Source organism: Enoplosus armatus, chromosome 9, assembly GCF_043641665.1.
Source record: "Enoplosus armatus isolate fEnoArm2 chromosome 9, fEnoArm2.hap1, whole genome shotgun sequence".
NCBI classification, from domain to species: Eukaryota; Metazoa; Chordata; class Actinopteri; order Centrarchiformes; family Enoplosidae; genus Enoplosus; species Enoplosus armatus.
In genome coordinates this window covers 22399298-22426850 of record NC_092188.1, presented here as the reverse complement: position 1 = coordinate 22426850, position 27553 = coordinate 22399298, and the positions used below count along the sequence as shown (strand labels likewise).

The 27553-nt window shown below is 43.4% G+C and overlaps 1 protein-coding gene across 1 annotated transcript in view; it reads right to left on the bottom strand.

Moving 5' to 3' along the window:
• LOC139290685 (intermembrane lipid transfer protein VPS13B-like) overlaps nt 1-27553 on the bottom strand; it is a 307621-nt gene that overhangs the window by 23821 nt on the left and 256247 nt on the right. The window contains exons 46-50 of the mRNA XM_070912524.1: nt 23359-23520; nt 6746-6901; nt 3059-3325; nt 1024-1107; nt 469-644 (exon numbers count right to left, since the gene is read on the bottom strand). Of these exons, the coding sequence (XP_070768625.1) occupies nt 469-644; nt 1024-1107; nt 3059-3325; nt 6746-6901; nt 23359-23520 (845 nt within the window). The remainder of the gene's footprint in view (nt 1-468; nt 645-1023; nt 1108-3058; nt 3326-6745; nt 6902-23358; nt 23521-27553) is intronic.

Below are 27553 nucleotides of genomic sequence, written 5' to 3'. Positions count from 1 at the left end.
TCTTTGCTAAATTGAGGCATAAAAAAAAAAACATTACAGAGGACCAGAGTCTGACTCTTTCCTTTGCAGCAGTATGAGCTGGTTGCTGATGACATAATATAACACTAGGCTGAAGGAACTAAATTGTCCAGTGAATTTGTCCTGCTGATCGGCAACCATCTTGATTATGAGCAAATAAGCGAGGATGGAAACAGAAGACCCGCCAGAGATGAAGTGGCAGATGAGGGTCTGCCTCAGTCATGAGGACAGACGGAGTTGTTTTAATATATCATGAGATGTGTAGAAAGGTTAAAGTATTGTGGGTCATGTAGATTTTTGTATTTGGTCTTGCAGATGAGATTTTAGATCTACCTTGCCTTTTAAGGGTGGAAACGTTTATTATTATTATGAATTTGGGGCAATACTATGTAGTAGATGGTCTTAATGTATCAGAGCTCAGATAGAAATGGCTCCATTTTTTTTTTTTACCTGGCCTGGAAAGTGAGGTGGTGGGTGAGGTCGGCCTCGGTGTTCAACAGGGGCTCCTGGTGGCCCTGTCCATGTATCAGCTGGCTCTCTCTCAGTCCTAGACTCCTCTTCTCTATGTGGAGGATTACTGGATCTGGCAAGTGGCTCCTCATGACATACAGTGGACTGAAAACCACCTGAAACAGGGGATTCATAGAGAACAATCATCAGTGAGACATACTGCCCAAACAAACTGACTGTGCAGAATTAAACTGGCAAGGACAGTTTGTGACAATTAAATGTTAAATAATTCAGCTGTCATGAATCTTTATTAAGTCTGTTTTCTCGTTTTGGACGAATCAATGAACTCCAGCTATCCTGATAAGATACAATGTATTGAAAATATAGCAGCAAATGATGTACAACAGTAGAAGTCAACCCTATACAAATCAACCAAACCAGATTGGTCTGTGATCATTTTGTGTCAAACGATATCAAAGAAGTGAAAATAGGAATAAGGAAATAAGGAAAGAAACCCTGTGCATGTAAGTGTGTGTGTGTGCACAGGATACTCACCACTCTCTGCTGCATGTGAGAGTCAGGTTCTATTGTGATAAGAGTACACCACACATAGAGCAAAGACCCACTGGAGCAAGGCACCTGAAAGGAGACAAACTGGCTCTTTACTTATAAATCCGACTGTCCTATTCTAAACTTTTCAACAAAATAGACTCATAAAGAAGTCGTACTCTGCTTGGGAGGGAATGTGGTGTTTTCTGCACGTCTCATATCTTTCCATTATTGCAAAGGGTTAACAAGAAAAAGATTGATCAAGGACGCTCGAGGGCAACATGTTTGTGTTTGTTTGTGGTTAGAATGTAAAATATGGATATCTGATGACCTAAATGCCTTTGCTGCCTCTCACTCACTGACAGAATGTTTATTGCCTCCATCAGTAACGCATTATCATGTTTTGTCCTAAAAAACTTTGTTTCTTGGCTTCTTCCAGTAGTTAAAAGTTAAGTCTCCCTAAATCCCTACAACACAATATCATGGCTGAGGCGACTGACAACTGTTGTTATCTGTGCCAGATAATGGGCCATTACAGGCAGTTAAATCTTAGCAAGATTTAAAGGCTGAGAATGTGCCCACCGAAGGCTGAGCGCTCTTAATGTGTCACTGGTGTTTGTCCCATTTACTCCTCGCTCCTCATTAAAGCCTCGGGATGCCAAGGCACATTACAAGTGGTCTAGTTTATGACAGACTGGGGACTTCATTTACTGGTGGGGACAGCAGAGTGGAGCAAAGAGGCAGAGAGAACATTCAGTTTTAATATAGTGGGCCTTGCAAAACAGCCTGGTTAGGCTGAGGGAGTGAAACTTTGGTAAACAGATGCTCTATAGGCCTGATCCACCAAAAAACACTCACCACTGGGATAAGGTCAAGATGACCTCCTGTACTTTGTCAAAAGTAAAGGACAAGGGCAAAAAGAAAAAAAAAAGATGTTGAAAGTAAGAGTGGGGGGAGGAAGGTGAGATACGAGGAAGAGGAGTTTCTTCAGATGGATTAGTGATACAGATAATCAGGAGACAGATGAGAAAAGACACAGACGTCGACAGGGGAGGCTGGAACAGGTGGACGAGCTGAATGCCAGAGAATGAAGTAAATAAAGAAGAGGAGTTAACAACTACAAGATAGATGAGTGAGCTAGTGTGTGGGGGCGAGAGAGTAAAAGAAAGGGAGGAAACAAGAGAGTGAAATAGCAGGAGACAGACAGAGATAGAGAGATCTAAGGACCCAGCTACTAGTCCAGGCAGCTCTCTCAATCGGAGCCAACCCTCCATATGTGTAATGAATGGCTGATCTGAGAAGAAGAGATAACAGCGGAGTTGGAGTGGAGTCAGAGATGATCAGACCCACGCACAGAAGCTGGAGCTGTAGAATGGCTAGCTGTTAACAGCATGGGGCTTCTAAAGGAAGAAAACAAAGACAGAGGGACAGACGAAGACAGGGAACAAGACAAATACAGAACAAGAGCAAGACCAGCAGGGATGGAGAGAAGGAGTGATTGTCTGGCGCTAATCCAGCGGTGTGAAAGTGCCTTCAAAGCCTCTCCCTGTGCCCACATATCAGCTAGTGTTTCCTGTCTATGGTTAGCGTTGTTATGAGAGAGCATAAACTGTATTTTCTGCCTCTCAACATGGTTGGGTTATGGGTTGGAGGGCCTTTGTAAGCCTATCTGAGGGGAAGATCTCAATCTGTTCTCTAACTGTGAGTAGCAGCGTGGAAGCCCTGCCACTGTGGCCACCCAGGAGAAGAAGATCCGGCCGCAGTTGGTGGTCCAGTCACCAGCTCCAAACATGTGTGTGTAGACGGAGAACTGGTTGGAAGTGGTGGTGTGTGCAATATGTGTGCGTCTATCTGTGTTTGCCCGGCTAGCACATTCAACAGCTTGCATTTGGACAATTCCACGCGCAATTGAGCTACTTCAGTCTATACTGTCCACATCAAACATGTCTTTTTAAAAATGACAAAACTAATGTAGCCTATAACCATAAAGAGCACCCAGACAGGTCTTTGGGAAATAGAAAACCAGTTCCACTAGCTGTACCTGTACAACAGAGCTGCTGCTGCCCTTGTCCCTCCTCTCCAGCTGAACATCCTGGGACCAGTCTTCATCTCCTTGGGCCCTCACACACAGCTCTGTCATCTCGGCGTCCTCCAGCACATAGGACGGCAACTTGGCCCCTGCCTCCAGGCAGTCACAGTGTTCCCTGACCACCGTCTGACCGTCAGGCCCCACGTAGTGCTGCACCACCCGCAGCTCAATGTCCTGAGTCAGGTAGCTGCACATCACCTGCCGCCCACAGATTATTACCTGGAGAGAAGGAGGTTACAGGGGAGAATTGCCACAATTGGAGCGACTGTTACACTGATACAGCATGTGAGGTTTGAACTGTCCAAAAGTCCAAAGACCTGCCCTTTAAGTCCAGGTATATTCATAAAAAAACTGCTATCCAGGGATAGTGTGTGAGAATTGCTTCACAAGTACAGTGTTTCAGACGCAGTTCGACAAGCATTTCGTTGAAACACACCTTTAGGAACACTACAGAATTTCTATTATGGAACAAACTATTTTACCTCAGTGAGGTTTTCCATCACATTAAAATCTAAAGGAAAAGAAAATCTCTAGTTAAGAAACGGGGATGCATTGCATATTTATAGTTACGATGGGGAAAGTCATCATTCATCAAGTCTTCACCACTGAAAGGTCACTGGTCTACTTTCACTGTTAATAAAAATGATTCCCAGGGCCTGGTGCCTCTATAGCTGCACTGCTGCTGTCTGTTTTTATCAAAGGGCTGCTCTATGTAGCCTGATTGCTTCCTCACGGCCTGATCATTTTCCAAGGTCACTGTCTATCACTCCATATACAGTGCGCACATACAAGAGTGCATACACACATGCACACTCACTGCTTTTCCTTTAGCCTTACGTCATGTACCACTGATATACATCCGTACTTGTGTGGACATATCTATATTGCATGTGTGTATTTATTCACACACACACACACACACACACACACACACACACACACACACACACACACACACACACACACACACAGAGCCAAGCCACAGCCACCAGGGAGCGCTCATCTGGGAGTGACACATCTAATTGTGAACTGATTGCTTCCACCACTCTCTGTGAGTGTGTGTCTGTGTGTTTATGTCTTTGCATGGCTGTGTGTGTGTGTGTTGTGCAGGTTGTGGCACTGATAATGATCCTGGAGAGAAAGAGCTTGGCCCCTAATGAGGGAAATCTTTCCATCAATCATTACTTTATATCCATTCACAGACACACACTCACGTCAGCAGCTAGCTGTAATGTGCACACGCACACACACACACACACACACACACACACACACACACACACACACACACACACACACACACACACACACACACACACACACACACACACACAACACCATAACACACTTTCTTTTCCTGACTGACTTTTCTTCGTCCTTTTTGCCTTGACACACACATGTCCAAAAAGTAAAACTAGAATAACCGCCCCGTGGTCGTATGCCTCCGGCAACCTGTCAAGTTGCAGTTTGCATCCATGTCTGTCCAGACTATATATACTAATATATGAAGTGGATACTTGGAGGGAATTGAGCAAAAGGTATAAAGTGTATTTTTTGGCTAAATGGAAGTTGTCACTATATTGATGATGCATATGTGTGATTCCAGTGAATATACATTGTTGAACTGATTAATGAAGGATGATCACAGATGTATTGGCTAAACAGGTACACATGTACTTGATTACTGTTATAAAGATAGATTCTTATAGAGTATAGCTACACAAAATGTGGTGCTTCTGTTTTCTCCCGCATCCGCATCAATTCTTTAGTTATGGCCCAAGACGTGTTTTGTGAGGTCACAGTGACCTTGACCTTTGACCTTTGACCACCAAATTCAAATCAGTTCATCCTTGAGACCAAGTGGACATTTGTGCTATTGTAATCTGTGTACCCCATTGAGCAATGCAAGCAATTTGAAGCTTCTTTGACTGTGTTCATGCTACAGATGAAATGATCATGACATGATCAACAGATGAAGTGATCATGACAGTAATTATCAGAAGCAGCCCTAATACCCCTGCCTTCACATGTGTTCTACCACAGGCATCAAAGCCTGCGCTGTGTGTGTGTGTGTGTGTGCGCAATTAGAGAATGCATGTGTGTATATATGTTTTTCATATGAGGGAGATTTATACAAGGGGGATTTTTTTTAACAGCAGTCAACATGAGGTGCCAATATGAATGATAAAAAGGCCGTCACAATGTCAGACCATAGGGTAGCTAGACAGAGAGGGAGAGTACAGCAGTGTGTGACACTTAGAGGATGAACCCCCCCCACCCCCAAAAAAAAAAAAACACAAGATGAGGTATGCTCAGGCAGGCGGGAGCCAACTTCCTCTGTAGTGGCAGCCGCTGTCCCACTCTGAGGCTTTGTGTTGTGAATTGGATGTGACCAACGCTCATACCCTATCATTGGATCCAATGGGAACAAGATGTAAGCAAAGTCTGGGACAGACGGAGGAAGGAATGTGAGAGGCCGAGTCTGTTTTGTCTGGAGGACAAGAGGGAGACATGTGCGACACTTGACACTGTTTACATAACAAAGTGTCAGCGCTACAATCTGGTGGCATCACTGCATTTTCAGGAATACGACGACTCTGCCTTGTATTTTTTGGAAAAATCCGAACATGATCCGCCACCATTCTTGGTGTAAAAAGGCAAACGCGGCTGGTTCATGATTTGGTTTATGCTGGTTTATGATTTCCTGTGATCTTCTTTTTGGATTGATGGGGGCACATTGTGTTTTTGGATGGCTTCAAGCTCATAAGCTTTTGTTTTACTGCTATAAAACAGATTACAAAAACTGACAAAAACAAAATACAGTCTGTTGTTCGCCGAGCAACAACTGAATCATAACATACAAATGGAAAAAAGAAAAACAACTGGAGATTAAAGAGTGCTCATCCCAAAATGAGCGCTGGGAAATGGGCCTGGCTTCCAAAGTGACACATAACAGCCGTTAACAGCCATAATGCAGCAAACAAACTCCTGCTTTCTGGGTAGTTCTGAACACTACTTATAAGAGTTTTTACAGATTAGCAGGAAGATAATCTGCATGATCAGTATATTCTTGGTTTTGTTGAAAACTTTGGTCCTTGGTTTTATTGCTGTGGTGTACTTGCACCACAAATCTTCACTTGTCAGTTAAAAAGTGTTGCCAGTACTGTGAGTCTTTTGCCTTGGATTTCCTGTTAAGGATTAGGGGACTCTCTCCATTGTCTCCCCTTTTATTGCTTAAGCTAACAATGATGTTACAATTGTTCCGATTAACCTTGATGCTGCTATAGGAAATTAAAAATGTATGTAACTATTTGTCTGCGAGACAGTTCTTACTGGGAAATACCAAACATGACAAGGTTGAAAGCTCCAGAAACAGCCAGTAAGGGTTTTAAGATAATACTTAATACTTTTCATATTCAGTCTTATGTCTGCAAAATATATTTATATATAATATATATATATATATGTTTATTTACAGAATTAAATTGAATAAAGAAATAGTTCCTCAAATTTCCAAAATTCCTCAAAAGCATCAGTTTTTTGTGTGCCTTATATTACAATGAAAACCTGACAAAAAAAACAAAAACAAACCAAACTTAACAAACAACAAAACAATAAGTCAGTTCCAACTGACGTTACCTGTTTCTGGACACCGTTGATCTGCACCACCTTGATGATGAGTGAGGCGGTGCGTCCTTTGTACTGAATGGTCCTCAGCAGAGTCCCTACGTCGTCCACACTGAAGGCCTCCGACCAGCGCCAGTTCCCCCATCCCTCGATGCAGATGTGCAGCAGCTGCACAATAGGACAGAGCAGGACACACACACACACACACACACCAGAGATGGAAGACACCAGACATCAGAGGTTAGTGTCCTTGCCCTTTATTTATCCCCGAGCAAAAGGCAAGTAAACAACAAGATTCTTTGTTTAGAAGATTTGGGGCGGGGGGGGGGGGCAACAAAGTTCCTGTTTACTGGTGCTGAACAGGCCTGCTGCTGCTGGAAGTAGAAATGGAAGGTCGCACACAATAAACTGGCTGGTGGAAAACAGCTGATGTGGAAGCTCATTATGGCTACGTGTGTGTGTGTGTGTGTGTGTGTGTACTTGTGTGGTTAGATGTGGAAGGCTCTGTTCTCCACACGTCTAAATAAGAGGCAGATAGTTTGGCTCTCAACCTTTTAAGCTTCATATCCATCACTTCACTGTGAAGCACAGCCATGTGTGTGGCTGGGTGGAAACACAGACTCAGGAGGACAGCCATAAACAGACGCTGCCCTATCTTTTGACAGTCAACTTTACAGTGGTGACAATGTTCCGATCGTTTTCCACATAATTCCTTGTATTGTGGGCCACGACATGGCAACAGGGCTGAAAATATGTAAAGAAGCATGATTTCTAAAATAACTACATCTGTATCTGCAGACAGTCTGCGGACGGGTGTTTTACATGCTTTCCTCATTACACAACATCACGGTGCACACTTTAGATGAGGTGTCATGAAGTCAAGAGGCCTTTGCCCCCTCCATCTAAATCCACTCACAAAACATTCCGTACAAAAGGCCAGAGGGCCGGTTAAATGTCCATCCACGCATACAGCACATCTGTGCTACAGTGAGGTCATACACAGACCGATCTGTCCCGGACGCTGAGCGCTACATGACAAGGAAACTCATTTGTCAAACAATGTGAGTGTTGTCATGAGATTACGGTCACAATACAGGAGCAGAATCATAAATACGTAGGGAGATCTGAAGCCTTCGCCCCTCCTGAGGCAGCGTGGCTGACCTTCCTCCTGACTGAACTCTCTGCGTCAGCCCTGCTGCCAACACAACTTCAAACTGTTAGAAAGGGAGGAGAGAGAACGCGAGAAAGAATGCATGTGAGCGAGAGAGTATAGAAAGACAAGGGAGGCGGGGGGGCGGGTTGTTCAATACTCTCCCTGAGGAGTGGTGACCACATTGAAACCCTGAAAAGCGCTTTTGAAGATTTACACTTTGGCTCGTCGCTCCAATGTGCCGAACATTTAGCCAATCGTTTTAAAGAAAAACAAATTACTCCTGAGGTCAAAGAGCACGGGGGGACCCTGGTCAAGACCTTCTATGTTTCTCTCCACCGCCGTCTGTCCTCACTGTTTGAAGGCAGATTTCTTTACAATAACATTCTTAATCAAAGCCTGAATTCACTTTCTTCAAGATAATCCCTCCTCCCTGTCGACTGAGTGGAAATGACATAATTTCTCAGATCTCCCGCTCAGTGGACTTGCTCACAGGGAAAGTGGCAGAGTGGTGTAAACAGCCAGGTGGTGGACGTTAAGTTTCAGCCTAAGGGTGGAGAACCACTAGATGATTCCCTAAACCAGCACTAGCATTGTAATTAAGACCAGTTAAGATCGTGGTGGTTTGAGGAAAACTTTGAAAATAACTGTAATCTGCTGCTCCTTCTCTCTTTAAGTGACTTGGTGCTGGATGAGACGGAAAACTGTTCACTTGCATTCAACTTCAAAATCTTCCTCAGCTTCTTAGTACTGAGTTGTACTGCATTGGTGTTTATTATAGTCAAAATCTAGTGGTAATGAACCCACTCTGCTGTGCCTCAGCACCATCTGCGAGGACCCATTTGTTATTTCAACACTTCTCTCTCCTTTAAGCCCTCGGTTCCCTCCCTCTCTGGCTGTGCGCTTTATCACGACCTGTGGCTCAACTTGACCTTTAAGGGAGAAGTCATAATAATGTCTCTCCTCAAACTTCAAACAGCGACTGCACTCTTGTTTTAATTCATCACTGCTCTGACTCAGTGGAAGAAGGAGGAGAAGAAGAAGAAAAACCCCAGCAGTGACACAGATGAACTGGACACGTAGGACAACAAGAATGAAAAATAAGAAGCTGTTTTGCCTCTTTGTGACTTACCCAACTGTTGTGACACTGAGGAAACCCCGTCAGCCACATGCGGTGGTTTTATGCACATGGATTAAGCTTGACATTATTCTAGTGAATGGAGGACTTCACCGACAGAAACGTCTTACAGGGAAGATGAGGCTTAATCTGAAGCAAATATCCATAGATCACACTGTCCCTCAATTAGTTGAAATAAAGGATTATTATTATTTCAAAACAGCACTGCCCATAAGTACACTAAAGTGGTTATTGGGGACAAAAAAATCAGCAAAAAAAGTCTAATCCAAAGCTAATATTCAGCTTCAGCAGTCTGAATTAGACAAATCAAATGGGTATCCTCCAAAGTTACAGTCTCTTTACTTTGTGTTCCTGGAAAGCACGAAGCACAAATATATCATCTATCAATCATATTAAAAAGACTAACTTTTACAAGATACCAACTTGATTTGTCTGACTCACGCTGCTGAAGCTTCAGATGAACTGCAGAAAGCATTTTGATAGACTTGAATAAATGTGAACCTATCCTTTCACCCTGATGTAGAATGATTTGATTCTATGTATCATTTGTACTGTGGGACAAGATGAACGTGCAGACGGGAAACTGTATAACCATTTATTCCCCTTTGAACCTTAAATACAATAAGATTTCTGTTTTTTTCCCCACTGTTTCATTTTGCTTGTGGTACCCCCAGGCATGTTAAGAAACCATACTCACATCTGCTTTCTAATTTGAAGATCTCTAACCTCAAGAACCAAAACGATGAAATACCCCCCAGGGCCTCACATGAGAGTAAAGCCCAAAGCTGCCTGTACTGTATAACGGCTTGACAAGATCCGCATGCCAAGGTGACAACAACAACAAAACTGGACTGAAATAAGAGGAAAGCGTATGCAGTATGTATGAAATGTACATTATTTTCTTAAAAAACCCAGCAGAAACTACTCCTTACTTTACTTTGATAAACATGTGAATTGTAATGATCTATAATATGTATATAAACTCTGTAAAATGTAATTCTCTTACTCTACTAGTATGTTAAGAAAAACATTTTGCGCAAAGCCAGCCTTCAGCTTGTAAACTCAAAAGTGAAATTAAGTTTTTATCTCATTTCCAAATAAATCTTTTTAAAAACTCCTACACTCGCCCTCAGCAACTGGCGCTGAGTGGAAGATCTTTTTGTCCAAAACCAACTAACAGCACATTTGTCATATTGTGATCATTTACCAAGTTGGGTATTGAGTGTCAAAGACGAGTGAAATTGAAATCTCAATCTCTCCTCGTTTCCCTCAGGCAGAGATTGTGATTATGGTTGGCTGATGGTGGACACGTCGTTTCCAGCACATTACTGGGCTCTGAGTGATCTGTACTGGGATTATTAAACGGAGTAATTGGATGTAATTCCACAAAGCGTTTTCATTCTGTGCCTACATTGTGCTGTACTGCATATTCTCTGTTACCTGTTTTGCTGAAAGTCAGCAGGATTTGAGGGTCATGTCATACTGTTCTAATAACAACTCTGGCCACAAGCCCTGAGCATTCCTCCTAATCCTTTGGATGTATCTTGACCATTAGCATTGACATATCAATGACAGCCTTTAGTCAAACATATTTTCCACTCATTAATATAATCAAACTACAATTACTCACCCCAGTTCTTTAAAGATGAACCGACTACAAGTTACTGATATGCCTTTTGGTCTGACCGTACATCCCAGCCTTGTATCGTCATAAAGGTTTACAGTGACATGTTTGTCCAAACACACTAATATAACTAAGATACAGATGAATCATCTCAGTTCCATGGAGATGAATCATCTGGTTTATTTGACAATGGGATTGCCCACCTTTGTCCTTTTTGAACTGAATCAACTCCACATCCTTCCACAGTCAGACTGCAGGGCCACATCATCACAGGGATTACTTGGACCTTGTAGTGGTGAAACACAGCTAAGATGAAAGCTGAAGTTTGATATGGTTTGTATGTTACCATATTACCACTGGGTTTGCCACAATCCAACCTGCTTAAATAACTTAGAGCCTGCAGGTATTGCTCAATGTTGACCATATAACAACACTTTGACATACAGTATGTTTTCAAATCAAACAGTCTGCTTAAATATGGAACTAACCTGAACGTAACAAGGAACACCTGCCTCCTAAATCAAACACCAAAGGGTCAGAATGATGATGTTAAAATCCACATAGATCATGTTGGGGACCATGTATGGTCTTAGATCATTAGCACATGAACCTTTTGAAACCCCATCACCCAGATTTCCCCGTTGCTATGGAAACTAAATGCAAAACCCAAATATGGGACTGACACATTCAGAAATGGTGTTAACTTCTGAGAATTACCATCACTGCCGGCCCAAACCGTAAGTAATATTCAGTGAGTCAATCAACCAACCAAATTCCATCATGGGTACGAGGTCATGTCTACGGCTTGGGCCATTGCTTAATCCTGTCCCGAGAGAAAATCATTAGCAACACAGTTTCCTGTAAAAGACGGTAAGATGTCAGTCAGTCATAACCAAAGCAATGACTATTAACTTCCTGCTTAACACAGAGTCATTACCTCATTCAGATGGCATACACTCAAGTGTTTGCTTTGATAATGAGGGTGTCAGGAAGAACGAAGGCACAAGTGTAGATGGACAGAGAGAGACATACAGTTGGATAGACAAAAAAAATGACTCTCTTTCCCAAACACACACACACACACCAAATGCCCTCCAACCCCTGTCCTCCTGCAGACAGAACGAGTCACTCCTGCCACTGTAACCACTATCCGTCTATTGTCCTCGAGCAGGAATGTGCTTGGGCGCACATAGCAAAAATTAAGTGTCTGTCCGCAGTTGAGATGTGATCAGTGTTCCTGGATGCTGCAAAGACGGGCTGACAAAGCCGCAGTGGTTGTTGGTCGTCTACCCATTACTACCATTCCTTCATTCCATCTCACTCAGACTGTAATAGGGGATTTGAGACTGTGAGACATGGAGTAGAGGTATAAACAACACCAGTAGCTTTGCACACTAGTTTCCATAACGGGCCCAAAGAGGCTGCCGCAGGTCTTAGACCGCTTAATTCCACCCAAACAAGCTTTACATCTAAATTACACTTTCTGAAGCTTGAAGCTTTTTTTGAAATTTGAAAATGATGTGAATTAAATTCCATATACCAAAAGGGTTAAGAATAGTCTGACAAATCTCTGTACTGCCCATCTTATTTAATGTCATCTCAGAAAAAAGAGATGTGGAACAGAGGCCTGTCTTGTCTGGTGGAATAACTTTGGCACCAGGGAGCTAGCTAGCCACCTAACAAAAGAGAAACAGGTTTACACCCAGACAACAAAACAAAAGAATATGGATTACTTTGTCCTCTAGACAGCATTAGCATGGGGGAGAAAAAGAGAGAGGTAGTCAAAGTTGAACTGCAGTGAGAGAAAAAAAAAAGAGCGTAGATGAGTTAAAGAGAGAACAGAGAGACACAACAGCATCCTTGCCAGGGCAGTGAGGGCTAACCCATGTAACATGAGGGAATTATGGTGGCTTTAACAGCTGTCTGCAATGCTTCTCTCCTCCTTGGCTCCCTCTCTCTGACAAAAGAAGCAAGGCAATGCAACATCAAAGCCCAGATTTGCAAGTCTAAAAAGCGGTTTGAGAGCTGGAAGAAGGTACAGAGAGAAGGCATTGTGTGGGTCGGTGGTTGACAGAGGAGACGTTAAGAGGTTTATGCTTGACTAACACTGTTCCATAGCTGTCCCTCTGGTTTCTACCAAGGCATCTTAGACATCCAGGGCCTCAAGGGTTTCCAGGAGACGCAGACGCGGCAAGTGTTTGCACCAAATGAGGGGAGCCGACAAAAGGAGTACTGTCTGAGAGGAGAGAGGTTTGTAAACCGCATGGTGAGGGGATGAAGGAGTCAGTGGTCAAGGACCCTTGGAAGGACAGGGACCTTATCTCAGTTTAAGAACACAAAAAAACACAAAAGCTTGCCCTGGGCTTCTGTAGAAATACAACAGCGGGAAACTATTGTAACATGCTGCAAACACAGACTATACAGACACAGGCACATGGACGCCTGGTTATGTTTTAAAACGGGGGAGCAAACTTGGAAAGTTGCGTAATTGGCGGGGGTCTGGGAGTCCTCCTCCAGAAAACAAATTGTAATCTGAAACAAATTTCCTGCCTTTCTACACCACCTAACCTCTTGCATTAAGGCAGTTGGGTAAACTGTAATTATGTGCATTTACCCTTCACTACAACCCAAATAATAAAATCAACAGAGCTAATGAAAAATATTAAGAGCCACAATACACGCCTAATCCCGTCCGATCAGCAAGCTAACGTTAGGTGGGCCTCGCAAATTGGTTCGGCATTTTGTTGACAGTACAATCCTGCTTTGAGCTAACTTAAAGTTAGGCTGGAGTCAGTGGGCCAAGCAGGTTCATTCAACATACGCTAGCCTAGTCTTTTCCTATATTCTAATGTCCATGATTGCGGTTAAGCTAAATGGCATGTTCCTTCTCACCTTTGTAAACAGTCAGACTCCTGTGTGGATTGAATGTTGTGGCAAACAGTCAGCGACAGGTTCGACTTCATCAACTCAAAGAGAGGTCCAAAAATGTGATTTCAGTTGCTTTTGTCAGTTGCTGAAAATAGTAAAATGATCATTGATTTTGGCTGCTTAAATATAATCACCTGATTGCGGGGACTGTATGAGGATCAGTTTATTTTTAAAAAGACAAAAAGTGGGGTATGATTTTGCTCAGGCACCTATGCACAGGCATACATAGTTTCACCCACGGCCATGTTCAGACTAATATCCACCCAAACATCCATCCTTTCTTCTTGCTTATTCCTGTTCAGGGTCACATGGTCAATGTAGCCTATCCCAGCTTACAGAGGGAAAACAACAGGAAAGCATCAGTCCACTGGAGGGCTAACATATACTGTACAGGGACGGCTGTGGCTCAGGGTAGAGCGGGTCGTCCATTAAGTTTGGCGGTTCGGCTCCGCCATTGAATGGGTGAATGGGTGAATGAGAGGCAAAATTGTAAAGCGCTTTGTCCGGTAAGGTAGAACAGTGCTATATAAATGCAGCCCCATTTACCATGAACACATTTGTTCAGACAAACAAAATAAACAAACACACATACTGTACATACAAGTGGACGAAAAGTGGTATGTTCCTGATCACAGGCTGACAAGGCAAGAAGAGACCTCAGTCACCCGTACCATGACCACAACTAGAGTGCCTCTAAACTATCAGCAACTGTGGGCTGACTGCAGTCTAACTCAGACAACATGAATGCAATTGATGTCTGCAGTGGTTTGACAATGCAATGCGTAGTGCAATGTAACACTTCACTACAGAGTGGATTGGGTCACTACAATGAAACCACAAGCTCTCCTGCTAAAGAACAAATGCAGCATGGGTTAACTCTATACAGCTACCCCTGACCACAGATTGGTAGATTGTGTAATGAAACTGAAGCCCAGGAAAATTTAGAAAACATACCACCACAACATGGTCGTGCACTAAAAAAAAAGTTTCCCCTGCTTCCAACTTGGGTTACACATGTGCATTAGTGTCTTTCACTGGCTCTTCCTGGCTGACAGCCCACACTCACACGAATGGCACAAAAATAACATCTTGATACTCTCTTGGTGGCTTTCAAACATATGTTGAACATAATGTTTCAAATTTTGATAATTCAAATGGTATTTTTTAATATGTGCAACGCTAAGAAAAAACGTCCAACAGGCGTTTCTTCTGGAATACTTTCATGGTGGATGTACAGTGTGGCGAGAGGCTTTTCTGGGTCCCAGGTTGTCACGTGACCTGTAGTTCCTACTGTGGTCACGACGCCAAAATCACCATGCAGCCCAGTGCTGTCCCTGTGGGATTGGTCATGCGGCACTAAGGTGCTGTCCGTGGTGCTGAACCCAGCACCAATGGGACGGCAACGCCCACTGATTCTTAACCCTAACCCTAACCCTAACCCTAACCCAGGTAATGTTAAGCTCCTGTAGTGGAAAAGACCCAACTGTGCTCTGGACTCACAGCCATGGGCAGGGGGTGATGTCCAAAAGAAACTGTCCACCTGGATATTTTGATCTGTGTGATTTCGACTTTATAGCGCTTGGTGTGTTGAACACATCAAACAATCCTGCCTGTTGTAGCTACTCTCATCCTGTTACAGATATTTAGACAGTCACTTATTTTTGTCTGAGAAACTTTCCCTTGACAAATATATTTTGAATCCCGTGTTTATAACTTTGTCTGTGTTTTCACAATATTTAATGGTTTCACAAAGCATGACATACTCCTCATCTGAGGGCTGCTGCACTTCTCCCCCCTGGGTACCTTTGTCTCTGTGCATTAGAGTACTACTCAAATGACAGGAGTGAGATATCATATATTGAATGCATTAAAGGTCTTCATGAATTGTTAAAAGCCTTGCAGATTTGAACCCCACTTATACTTGGGTCACATGTTAACTCCTTACTCAAGCATTGGTCTGGATTTCTTTTATTTGCTCTTTTAAAAATTTTACTTGTGGGACATTTTATGGGACATTTCAACCTTCACTTACACACTGAAAAACAAGTGTAAAAAGTAAGTGTATACATGCCAGAAAAGATACCGGCTATGTCACAACAAAAGACATCGGCCCCAGTGAGAGACCTCATTCTGTAACTGACATCATGGTACAACACGGGTTGTTGAACTTGTTAAGACTGGGATCTCAATTGAATAAATCTGCTGCCACAATGTGGCCCAGGGTCATTAAAACATACCAACACTTTTGTCATGTGGAGACCAACCAGAAACAGTTCTGCTGCCCAAACAGGGTTGCAACCCGTGGTTTAAGACTCTTTGTTGTAGTTTCAAGGCCAAGGATGAAAACACATTTTTTAAACTGCTAACACATTGGCATGTTTAAGAAGATTTACATAGAAAAACAAATATGAGATTCTAGCCGCTCAGCTCTCATCAACATGATAATTAGATTAATCTCCTCATGTCAGAGGGAGAGCTTCCTCTGGGACAAACTACACAGAGAGTGGAATTACTCTCATATATACACACACACACAAAGTCATGACAGACCAATGGCTGATCAGATATACAACATGGAATCAAAATGAAATCTCACAGCATATGTCAGTAAGAGTGAGAAAATAAACTCTTCTAAAGATTGGGTTGAGTTTGGAGGGATGAGCAGGAATTAACTGTACAGAGATCAAAAGAAAACGAGTGTGGAGGTGAAGGTGGGGGCTCACTGTCCTCCCTGTATTTCTCATGAAAATCTTGGCTGTGGCAGCTGTGGTAGAAAGCTGAGGAATGTAGCACATTGTTTTAAAATGGTTGGATGAGGACCAAATGGTGGGTTGCAGAAAGATGAGAATGGGTCCCTAGAATATTCGAGAGTCATTGATTTCAAAAATTACTGGCAACCTTATGTTGTTGAAACTTTTTCTTTGTCTTTGCAATATTAGACAAATATGAGGTTCGGAACTTCTCAAGACATATCCTATTAATCATTAATCAAGTCTGCTCCCAACAAGAACTCCTGGGAGAAAGAGTCTCAGCCCTCCAGTGACATTTACTGAGAATAAATACTAACAAAAGGCAACTGCCAATTTCTCAAAAACAAAAGCTTTAGCCTTTGGCCTAGGCCAAGTAAGGGGGAATGGGGTACAGGAGATTTGGTATATAGGCCTGCTGGCTGCTGAGGCATTGAGCCCTTTGGCTAATAAGCCCAGTGAGCCAAAGATTTTAGTTTTAGTCTTGTGCACTGGAGGACCAGTTGCTAGGATGGACAGAGATGTAGGCACACGAAACCATTGCTCTAAAGTGAAGCCTGTGGCCTGGGAAGCAAATTTAAACATCCTGGGAACATTATTATACATTGTTATGATGTGCCGTATGGCAGGTTATCTGTCCCATTAAGAGACAGATAAATCCTGAAAGACAGGACTGTATATCTGGAGAGTTGCCTTGAAAGAGAACTTGAAAGAACTGAAATGAATGAATCATAGAATCAAACACATCATCACACAAATATTCATGCAATTCATCAAGTACATTAAAAGCCAATTATGGATATTTGTTATGCATGTCATCCTTATACTGACCCTGGATAGCAGGGATGTGAAAATGTTCAGACTGTGGAACTGCCTGAATAAAATGGCAGATGATAGAATAAATGGTGGTTATGTGGAGTAAATCGCATTGTTCTCCATGGGCAAAAGAGCTCAACTCAATATTTGAGGAGGCGGATATGCTGTATATGTCAAGGATAATTTGAGTGGAAATGTTAACTTACTAAAAGTAAGCTTTTATTCAAAATATTCAGGAAAAACAGAAATGTACATTTGAATAGTTGTTTAATTTTGATCTTACTAACCCTTATCAGTCAGAGCAGCCAATCTAACCTTTAGTTTGATATTTTCTTTAATTTTCCCCTTCATTTTTCCTTTACTGTATTTTTCTTGCTGTGTTATCTGAGCTGTGCTGACTAAGAAGGCCAAGTCCTCTTCACTCACCATGGACATTTACCATGTAACCTGGACTTGGAATGTGAATCGTGCATAGCTGAATAAAGGCGGTGACCTCGCCTAACGATGACTCTTCTGTTAGCCATGATGATAATGATCCCCTCTCTCTCTCTAAGGACTGACTTAGCTTCTCACTCACTGACTCACACACAATTTGTATCATGTTGCCATGGACACAAAATGTTAAAATGACCAGTATATAATGCATCTTACAACTGAATCATTCCAGCCAATATATTTGACAAAGGCTTTGCCATAACAATCACTATGGTGAAATGTGTTGTTTTCTTTATTATTATTGTTCCACCAGTGGGTTGTTTCAGAGGACATGCCTGGACAAGACAAAGAGTGTGACCGTACAGGATAAATGACTGTACTGTTACACACGGATGAACTATTAATAATGGCTCAGTGGGGGTGAATGTTTCATGCATCAGTCGTTCACGTTGCTCCACATGAATGTGAGCTTAGACACAAACCATCATCAAAATGTCACTCAAAAAAGTGAGTGACCAGTGTTTAACCTTTGCCTAATGATACGGCGCTCGCCTTCAACTTTTCTTTTCATTACCTAAGGTAATGCCTACAAGTACATGTCAGTTTAAAAAAAGTCAGCCTTCCTGTTGGACCTGACCCAGCTCTGAGGATAAACAACAGGAAAGTGTAGGTTTTCTCCAGGGAACAAAAGGGACAGCAGTCCTTTTCATCGGCTTCTCTCTTGCCCTCTCTCTGATCAGTCAATGTGTGGGTCAACCTGAGTGGAGCTAATATCTCCCAAAGGGTCAGCCTAATCTACTGCAGTCAAAGCTATGATCTCGGATGAACAGCACAACTAAACCACTTCACTTGAGGGCAGTGTTTCTTAAACAATGGATCAGGACGGTGAAATATGAAATCCGACTTGACAAAAGAACGGATACATTTTAAGTAATATACTAATTTTGAGAAAGCTGTAAAAGTTGAACGCTGCTGTCAGGTTGAAAACAAGATTGACACAGCAAAGCGCCTACGGCAAGTAAGCAACAGGAGACACACACACAGTAATACACACAAGCACATAGCGTACACTGACTGTAAAAACTTTCTCTCGCGCACACACACACACACACACACACACACACACACACACACACACACACTCACACACACACACACACACACACACACACACTCATTCCAAATACCTCCCTGTCATGCCTGCTTCCAACAACACGCCAATCTTATCACAAACTAATAGTCCTGGGTTGCTATCTCCAGCAGATTACCCCTGGGAACCACACACACACACACACACACACACACACACACACACACACACACACACACACCCCAACACAACACTGACACACGTACACAATGACTGATACCACACATATCCCGAAAGAGAGAGGGAGAAGTCTTCTGTAGAAGCCTGGTCCTGGAGAAAATTACGATTTATTCAAATTGTGAATATTCCTTGTAGGCACTTAAAAAGTCCTTCCCAAATCCAGGGGGCTTTTTTTACGCCCCTCTCCCTGCTAACCACACTAACCACAGGGATTTCCATCAGCTAGGCTGCATCCTGTACCAAGCAGCCAGATATTTCAACCATCCACACCACACCACACGCCAGAGCCCTGAAAAACAGCAGGGCGGGGACAGTGAGTGTGTTTGTGTGTGTGTGAGAGACAGATATAAACTGTACTTCATTATAGAGGGAGTGAGTACTTGTAGCATGATCATCCAGGCGTTTTTTGATCGATGTATCAATCCATCTATTTGTATCCATCTCTGCTCTCTCTTATGTAATATATAGAAAATAAAATAATAAAAAAAATGTATAAATGGGGGAAACTGTGTGTTTATAAACTTCTTCACCTTGGCTGCTAAATGCTGGGGTGTGAAGGCATGCTGAGCCTCAAAGAGAGAAACTAGACTGAGAGGCCTGACAGACTCCAGGCCTTAGGAAACATTTTATCACTCTGTGTGTGTGTGTGTGTGTGTGTGTGTGTGTGGGTCTGAGTGTGCACGTGTGGGTATGAATTTGATCAAGTGTTAGACCACAGCGGGCTCTGAGGACGTGACTGCCTCAATCGACCCTTTTAATGCATCTCATGTTTGTGACTGACAGCAGAAACAGGGGGGTGGGGAGAGTGGAGGTGGGGATGGAGAGAAACAGAGAAGCAGTGAGAGGGAGTGTGACCTGAGCTGAGGTTCACATTTCACTGCAAAAACACTCTGCTCGAGCTCCCTTCGGAGAGAAGTGACAGATATTCGGAGGTATGTCAACATCGTGGGAAGTGTACACTGGTTAGACCGCTCAGGATCACACACACATTAAGCACTCTTCTTTCACAAATGGACACACAAAGGCACACACACAGGAGATTGCAGGGTTTTAAATGTGCCTCCCTGTTTTAGTTCAAGCTGAAACAACAGCAGGCCTGTTCATTTAGGAAGTTATTTCCTCTCTCTCCTGAATCTTTCTGACTATGTCTATGCAGCGGCCATAGCAGATTAAGATAGGATTAAAGGATTTAATGTACGATAATAAATCATAGTTGGCAAATCTACTCATCTATGCTTCCTTAATATGTTGCTTGCAGATCATGAACAGAAAGAAATGGGGAAGGTGGGAAGGACAGCGAGATAGTGAGCAGACACATTTTTGGCTGTTGCCATTGTAGCCAATGTAAACCAAGCTGTTAGTGTTAAGAGCATGGATCATCCTTTGCCCCTGCTTCCCTTTTTCCATGTCCTCCTGTATTCTCAAGTAGGCCTGTACAGTATCCCCCCAGACAACTCCTTGCTACCCTACTTTTGAATTTCTCATATTTCACTGTCTATTCTGCCTTTGTCCCTTCTCCTTCACTCCCGCCATCTCTCCGTCTCTCCCCCCATCTTCCTCTTGTTAAGATGATCTCATGTCCAGTGAGTTCTCAGGAGAGACGACGAGAGAAAGGGGGACAGATTACTTTATAAAAGCAAATTAGCAGCTCTGTCTTGTGTGCATGAGTGTGTGTGTGTGTGTGTGTGTGTGTGCCTGGGGGACAGGTCAGCTGGGACACATACATCATACCAGAGCCATGAAAACAGGCTGATGGCCTGCCTTCTCGACAGGCCCCAGGCCTCCCTACAAGACAAGATTGGCCATGAAAAACAGGGGTGGGGAATGTGTACTTCAGTATGTGTGTGTTGGATAAAGTGGGAAAGAGGGGCACGGTTGGGGGGTAGCGATAGATGAACCCTGGACAGAGTGATGGTGCTAATGGTAGGTTGGTGGTAAAGAGGGTAAAATTAAGGGAGGGGGAGAATTGGCCTCATGTCAAGAGAGTGGACAGAGTCAAACCAGGGCTACTGACAGAGCAACAGAGTGACCATGGATGAACAGACCGGACAAGGCCAGATGCAGAGCAAGGCTTCAGGGGTAATCCAAGGCTATGATCCCAACTAAAGCATTTACTGGGGTGTGACAGAGATAAAAAGGACAAAGTGGCCTTCTAGCCTCAGTCCAAGACAGAACAGGATAGCCAGGCGGAGGCCAGCGGCAGGACAAGCCAGACAAGGGCTAATGAGCTCAGCCAGCAAGGTCGTAAACACCAGAAAACAGGACTGTGCTAGGGGGACTGAGAAAGGGACAAGGACAGCACTGGGAAGCTGTGTGCTGTTGTTGGAGAGTGTTGAGAGAAAGGCACAAATGTCCAAGTGAGACCCCAAAACAGTGTGGAGGCCAGAGACTGTCCAGGTCTACTGATCTCATCGAGCTGATGGAGGTGAGGCATCAGGAATAAAGAGAGAACTGGACCGAGCTCACGCTGAGGGAATACTGTACGGCTATGTTTTCTAAACTACGGCTTAGGGTGTGTGGCCTGAAATGGGTTTTGGCCTGTGTCTTGTGGGTCCCTGCAGTACATGGCAAGAAATGACACAGAATACTATGCACAGCATTAGCATATCCCAGTATGAGTGAGCTAATTGCACTGTGGGCCCCGAGCTGAAAAGTGTTTACTGATGTACTTGGAGGGGTTACAGCATTTGGGAATGGGGAGGGGGTGAGGGTATGTAAAAGTGGATGGGAACAAGACTGTGAGTTGAAACTCACAAACAGTTGAAAGCTCAGGTCTGCTGGCTGGACCAGTGAGAGGACAGAGCAGACAGCTGACTAGACACGAATGTCATCGCAGAGTGGAGGTCCATCATTCAAACAACCAGAACTGTGGTCAGGAGGCACTGTGAGCTGTTGCTCAAAATGAAAGAGAAATGAAGTCAATTGAAACTCAATGATGAGTGGGGCTGGAGTGAGGAGGGAGGTGGGGAGAGGATTAGGCGGTAGGAGATGACAGGTTTAAAGTTTAAAAACAAATAGAATGTATAAAATAAGTATAAATATACAATAAAAGCAGGCTGGAAGAGTTAAATGTTTAGTGTAGGATAGGACATGAGGTTGGCAATAACTGACAAATAGGCGAGAGGTCAGGGGTTAAGGGGAAGGTCTTGGGGTTAGAGTGGAGAGCAGGCTCACAGATAGATAGAGGAAAGGTTGCTAGGGGGAGCGGAGAGTTCTGGGGAATGATGATCAGAGTTGTTTTAGACACTCCAAAGCATCATGGGACTTAAGCAAAACAGCACAACCACTTAAGACTCTGTCTGGAAACTGATTTGTAAGAGCTACAAAAACACACTTGCAGGACCAAGCAACCATTAAAGAAATACAAGCCTTTCTCTTATCAGTGTCACTATTTTTATAACCCCAAAATGTAATTAGGAGTGTGTGCTACAATTTGCCGAGGCGGACACATTGGCAGGCATTTTATCATAAAGCTCAATAAGTTAGCTGAGTGTTTTTGGCAAAGTTGCCAAACATTTCTTATTTATCTAGGGCCACAAATCATGTTCATCTTGAGAACACATATTTCATATACCACAAACACATGATGGAATAACACATGACAGAATCATCTTGGAATCACATTCTTCATCTATGATGACATTTGGCCCATTCGGACAATCGTTCTTCCAAAGCATCCCTGAAAATACAGAGGTCATTTTGACTCACTGCTAAAATGAGATGTGGTATTCACAGTGCTGATATGCCAGATTGCCACTCTCCAAGTGTGTGTGTGTGTGTATATGCAAGCAAGAGTGAGGTAAGAGCACAGATTAACCATGGTCGATGATTAATACAACTTGACTTACTGCGAGCAATTATGGCCATGTCTTTTCTCAAGCTTGACTTTCTCACACTCGCCGTGGAACACATGGGGGTCCTGAAACATGTGCGTACCAAACACACACACACACATGCCAGAGATCGCCAGCCCACCCTCCGCTCAACCTCAAAACCACAAAGGGTTAAATATAATCAATCTTCTTTAACAATGCTGTCAGGGCACTGTCTGAGAGCTCTGACAGAAACACACAGATAGTGGCCGCACACTGATGACGGTGTGTCCGGTGTGTGTGTGTGTGTGTGTGTGTGTACACCTCTGTGAGCCTGCGGACAGAATTTGTATGCTCAAGTCAGATAGCATGTGTGCGCACATGTAGTAGATTTGTATGGTCCGTGTGTGTGCGTGTGCATTGCTTGTGTTAATACTCTACTATGTTAACACGCTATTCTGTGTTAGTGCATGTGTGTGTATGTGTTCCATATACATATATTAAGGGTGCGTTAATGTCTGTCTGAATATAATGTACATGGGTGTGCTGAAGTCCAACCAAAACCACAGGGCTTAGAGCCATCAGATATTTCCCAGGCCCTGGGCAATGTGTGTGTGTGTGTGTGTGTGTGTGTGTGCGCGCTACCTGAGGGGACTTGTGGGATCTCCAGCTGTACTGGTGGCTGTGGAGGCTGGCCAGCAGCACGTTCTCATCTGTGTCCACCTGGCCAAAGCGCAGCGTCTCGTGGGTGTCGTTACAGATCACATAGTGGCTGTAGACCAGCTCCTCAGCCTCCGCGTTCCCATTCTGAGATAAAACGGGGGGGTGGATGAAGAGAAGGAGAAGAAGAGGGGTGACATGAGAAAGAGACCTTGTGAATAAAAAGAGTAAGCAAATGCTTCCAGGTGTGTATGTTTATGGTGGGTGTATAATGTACAGTATGTGTGTAGTGTGTAGAAGCACATACGCAGGTGTCAACAATGTATGTATTCACAATCTTAAAAATGCCAATCTTGGTGATGCAGCTGTCAGCCTGTATGAGAAAGAGTTGAGTGATATCATCTGCGGGAGCAACACAACCTCAACAGGGGAGTAAATCTGAATCAGTCTGACAGCTATCCAGGTTAAAGTGGATTAGACTGGGCTTCTGGGCCAAATCTAGGCCCTGGTCCCACATAAAACCTGCAGGAGGCCTCCGTCTTTAGCAAAAATTCACATCCTTCTTTGAGCAGCTAAATGTTGGTCGTTGCTGAGATAAACAAGCTGGGAGATGTCGACTCATTTCAAATGGCAACTCAGTTTGTGTGTGCGTGGTTTTTCCTAACATCAATGCTTGGAACAAAGTGGGCCTTTAAGTGGGCATTCCTGTTAGTGCGAGTCATCAATATATTGTGGTTTGTTAGGAGAAAACAATATGGTGGAGCCTGGCCCACCTACAGCAATGGGTCAACGAGAAAGCCTCGCAGAAAACTCAAGTCATGCGAGTCGTACAGGGATGCTGTCCACTCTTACGTCACCTTGCATGCAAGAGCGAAGGGCTCACTGGCCTGCTATTGAAAACACCGGTTTAACAGGGTGAGCGGAGTGTGTCAAGCCTCCTGCATACAGGAATTCAAGTACACAATTTCAAAACAGCACATAGTGTGCATGTGAGTTGGAGAGCGAGTGTATGTGTAAGTTTTACTTGAGCCCCTTCCAAAGGCTCTTAGGCCCTGATGGGATCTCTCCTGCACACCCCTCCCTGACTCTTGACGCACATGACTGTGGCTCAGACAGCTTCTCAATAACTACTCAACTATCCCAACAAAGAGGGACCCCAGCCTGCTGTATATTTTTAAATGGCAGGGGGTTGATTGTTGATGGTTAAAAGAGGCTGGCAGTAAAAGCTCGGAGTTTGTCTGCCAAGCACGTTCAGGGTCCTGGGGTTGTTGATGTGATTGAAAACGGATGGGAAAGTTTACACCATTAAAAAGAACACTTGATGATAGATGTGAGGGAGAGAGAGGTAGAGAGAGAGCAAAATATAGATGGGACAGCTGCGACAGTGGGTTCAAATCCATTTCCAGTTTTATAGTGGAACACTATCTGCGCTCCCTTTCGAATCTGACACTGCGATTTACAAACTTCCTGCTGCCATCTTAAGATGCCATTGCTAAGCCCGGTCTTTGATGGTATCGTCTTTCTGCTCCGATTCATGAGGCAACATGATACACACATCAGAAAATCTTCCTGCCGTAATCATAATCACCCGCTTTCTGTCCGCGGGGCTTTAAGTGGACAAATATTGAGATAAAGATATTTAAACAGTCAACGCATCTTCCTTGTTAAAGAGCACAAGATGACAGCTTCTCCTTCAGACGCAGTCCTACCAGGAATCAAAGTATCCCTTCCGCTAATCCACCCAGATACTATTACTTTAGTTTTCACAGAGTCCAGCCCAGATCTGCGTGGTAGAGTGGCACACATATAAATGGCTAGGTACAGTAAAATGTCTGGAAGACAGATTGTAAATAATGACACCCGCTCAAGAGAAATACTCATGAAACAAGACACAGTAGACAGAGAGAGTGAGACATTTAAAAGGGACATAATGAAACAACAATCAGATCTAAAGTCACCTACACATTCTTCTACAGATGACCCTCGCCCACACATCTGCTGCAAACAGGAACCTGATCTCACTGTCACTTTCTTTCCGGTTGCAAACGAAAGCAGAGAGCCACTCAAACATGGGAGGAACGGGCGAAAAACAAAAAAAAAAACAGGAGGAAAATTCCTGTTGTCTCAATTGCACATGTAACAGCCTGTGAACACTCTGTGAGAAAGCAGAGTGTGTAAATACTACTGGGCTTTTGTGTGGCTTTCCACCAAAGCCACTTCCCTGGGGTTAGGGGCTGGGGTGGTGGGGGGGGGCAAAGATTGAAAGTGAGGCTGGGGACTGAGAACTGAAAATGGGGGCATGGGGCCTGAGGTTAGGGTAGTGGGGGGGTTGAGGTTGGGGCCATATGGGGCTATTGAGTAAGGAGAAGAGGCAAAAGAAAATGCTATTCTATATTCATTTTTCCTTCATCTTGGGAAAGAAGAAATCCTCTAAGATGTATAACACTGGAGTTTTACCTTACTCTTCTTCCAGTTTGACATCTAACAGCATAATTGAAGTTTAATTTGACCTCAACATTGAACTATCTACCTGGCGTCAGACGTGTTAGTGGGGACTGGATTGAAGGTCACAGATAAAGGAAAGCACTGCAGTGGGTGTGAGGAAGAGGAGGAGAGCCTGCTGGCTTGGGGGCATGCTTGTATTATAATAAATTAAATATACATTCATGTCAATATTAATGACAGAAAGGCCTTGGTGGTGTTATCATGGATAGAAGAGCTGTCCATGTTACCATGACTACAACTGTATATCCTCATGTATTATGGCTATATGAGAATAAATTACATCCATATACCAAGAAGTGTCTTTTATTTCTATTTATTGCTAAGCATCTGGAAGTGCTCCAGTTGTTCTGGTTGTGGTGGTCTGGTATGACCATGCCCGGGCTGTGAGGTTTCAATTGTGTGGTAGTTGAGGAATCTTCTCCACGGTTCAATGCTGACCCTGCAGGCCACATCACAACAGGCCTGCCTGCCAGCCTTGACACCAGGAAACATGAAAATCACTGTAACAATTACACACGTTGGGATACATCCTTCTGTTGCGGAAGGACAGAGCCTGTTAACATTTCCAACTGCTTCTGATTATGTTCTCAATTAGGATCAAGTTTTTCGATGCATGGACAATGTGTGCACGAGTGTGTCTGGAATGTAAGCCTCTATCAGATCAAAGAAACATTTTAGCTTAACCCTATAGGGCACCAAACCAGACAATCGCACCCAAACAAGGATTTCTCACCATGTACAAGATTTCGTTTCAGTGAAAACCCCAAAAAAGGGAAACAATATTCCATGATCGAAGTGTTCACAACTTTCTCTGAAGTGGACCAAATATTTAAGAGGAGCATTTTCTAAAGAATCAGCCTTTTGTACTCTCTTGACCTCTCTCTACCCCTTACTCCAGAACTACCATACCCACATGCAGCACATTTGCCTTATAATTATGGTGTGTTTTTCCCTTGTGTTCAGCAAAGTGGTGAAGGCTGGAGGTAGTTAAAAGATTCTGTACAGTTACAAGGCTGCTGCTGTTTAGACCAATCAAGACAATACAGCAGGTTTAATCATTTTATGAATCAATCCCATTCCAGTGAACATGTAAATGCAGCCTTCGAGGTTTGTGTATGAGTGTGAGTATGTCTGTCTTAAAAGTCATGACTGTGTAGTGCACAAATGAAGAAGGGTTTCCTGTGAGCATTGTATGATCGTATTCCTCTATTTTGGGTCTCAAGGTACTGGGCAAAGATGGCATTCAGAAAGCCAAACATATCACCCAATCAGTATCAGAAAAGCCTTGGCTAAGAGCACACAACCAACTAATAATGCCTGGCATGTTGGCTAGAGCCCACCATGGATACCAACATGTCCAAAACACTCCAGCAAAGCTGCAATATGACCATTCATTACACCACCACCAATGCCCTAAAGTCTTATTTATGGCTAAATTAACCAGCACAAATAGGGAACATTCACTAACATGCGCTACATGATGCAATGATGAAGCCAAGGGTCAATTATGACCCATCATCCAACACGGTCGGTTAAGAGCTTTTGATGAGTCAATGATGCCACTGGGTGAAAACAAAGGTATAAAACCGCTAGCCAGAACAATCATTTTATAGTAGATTTTCTATACAGCTTGTTTAATTTTATTTTCCACAGGTAAAAGACCACAGCTGTTCCT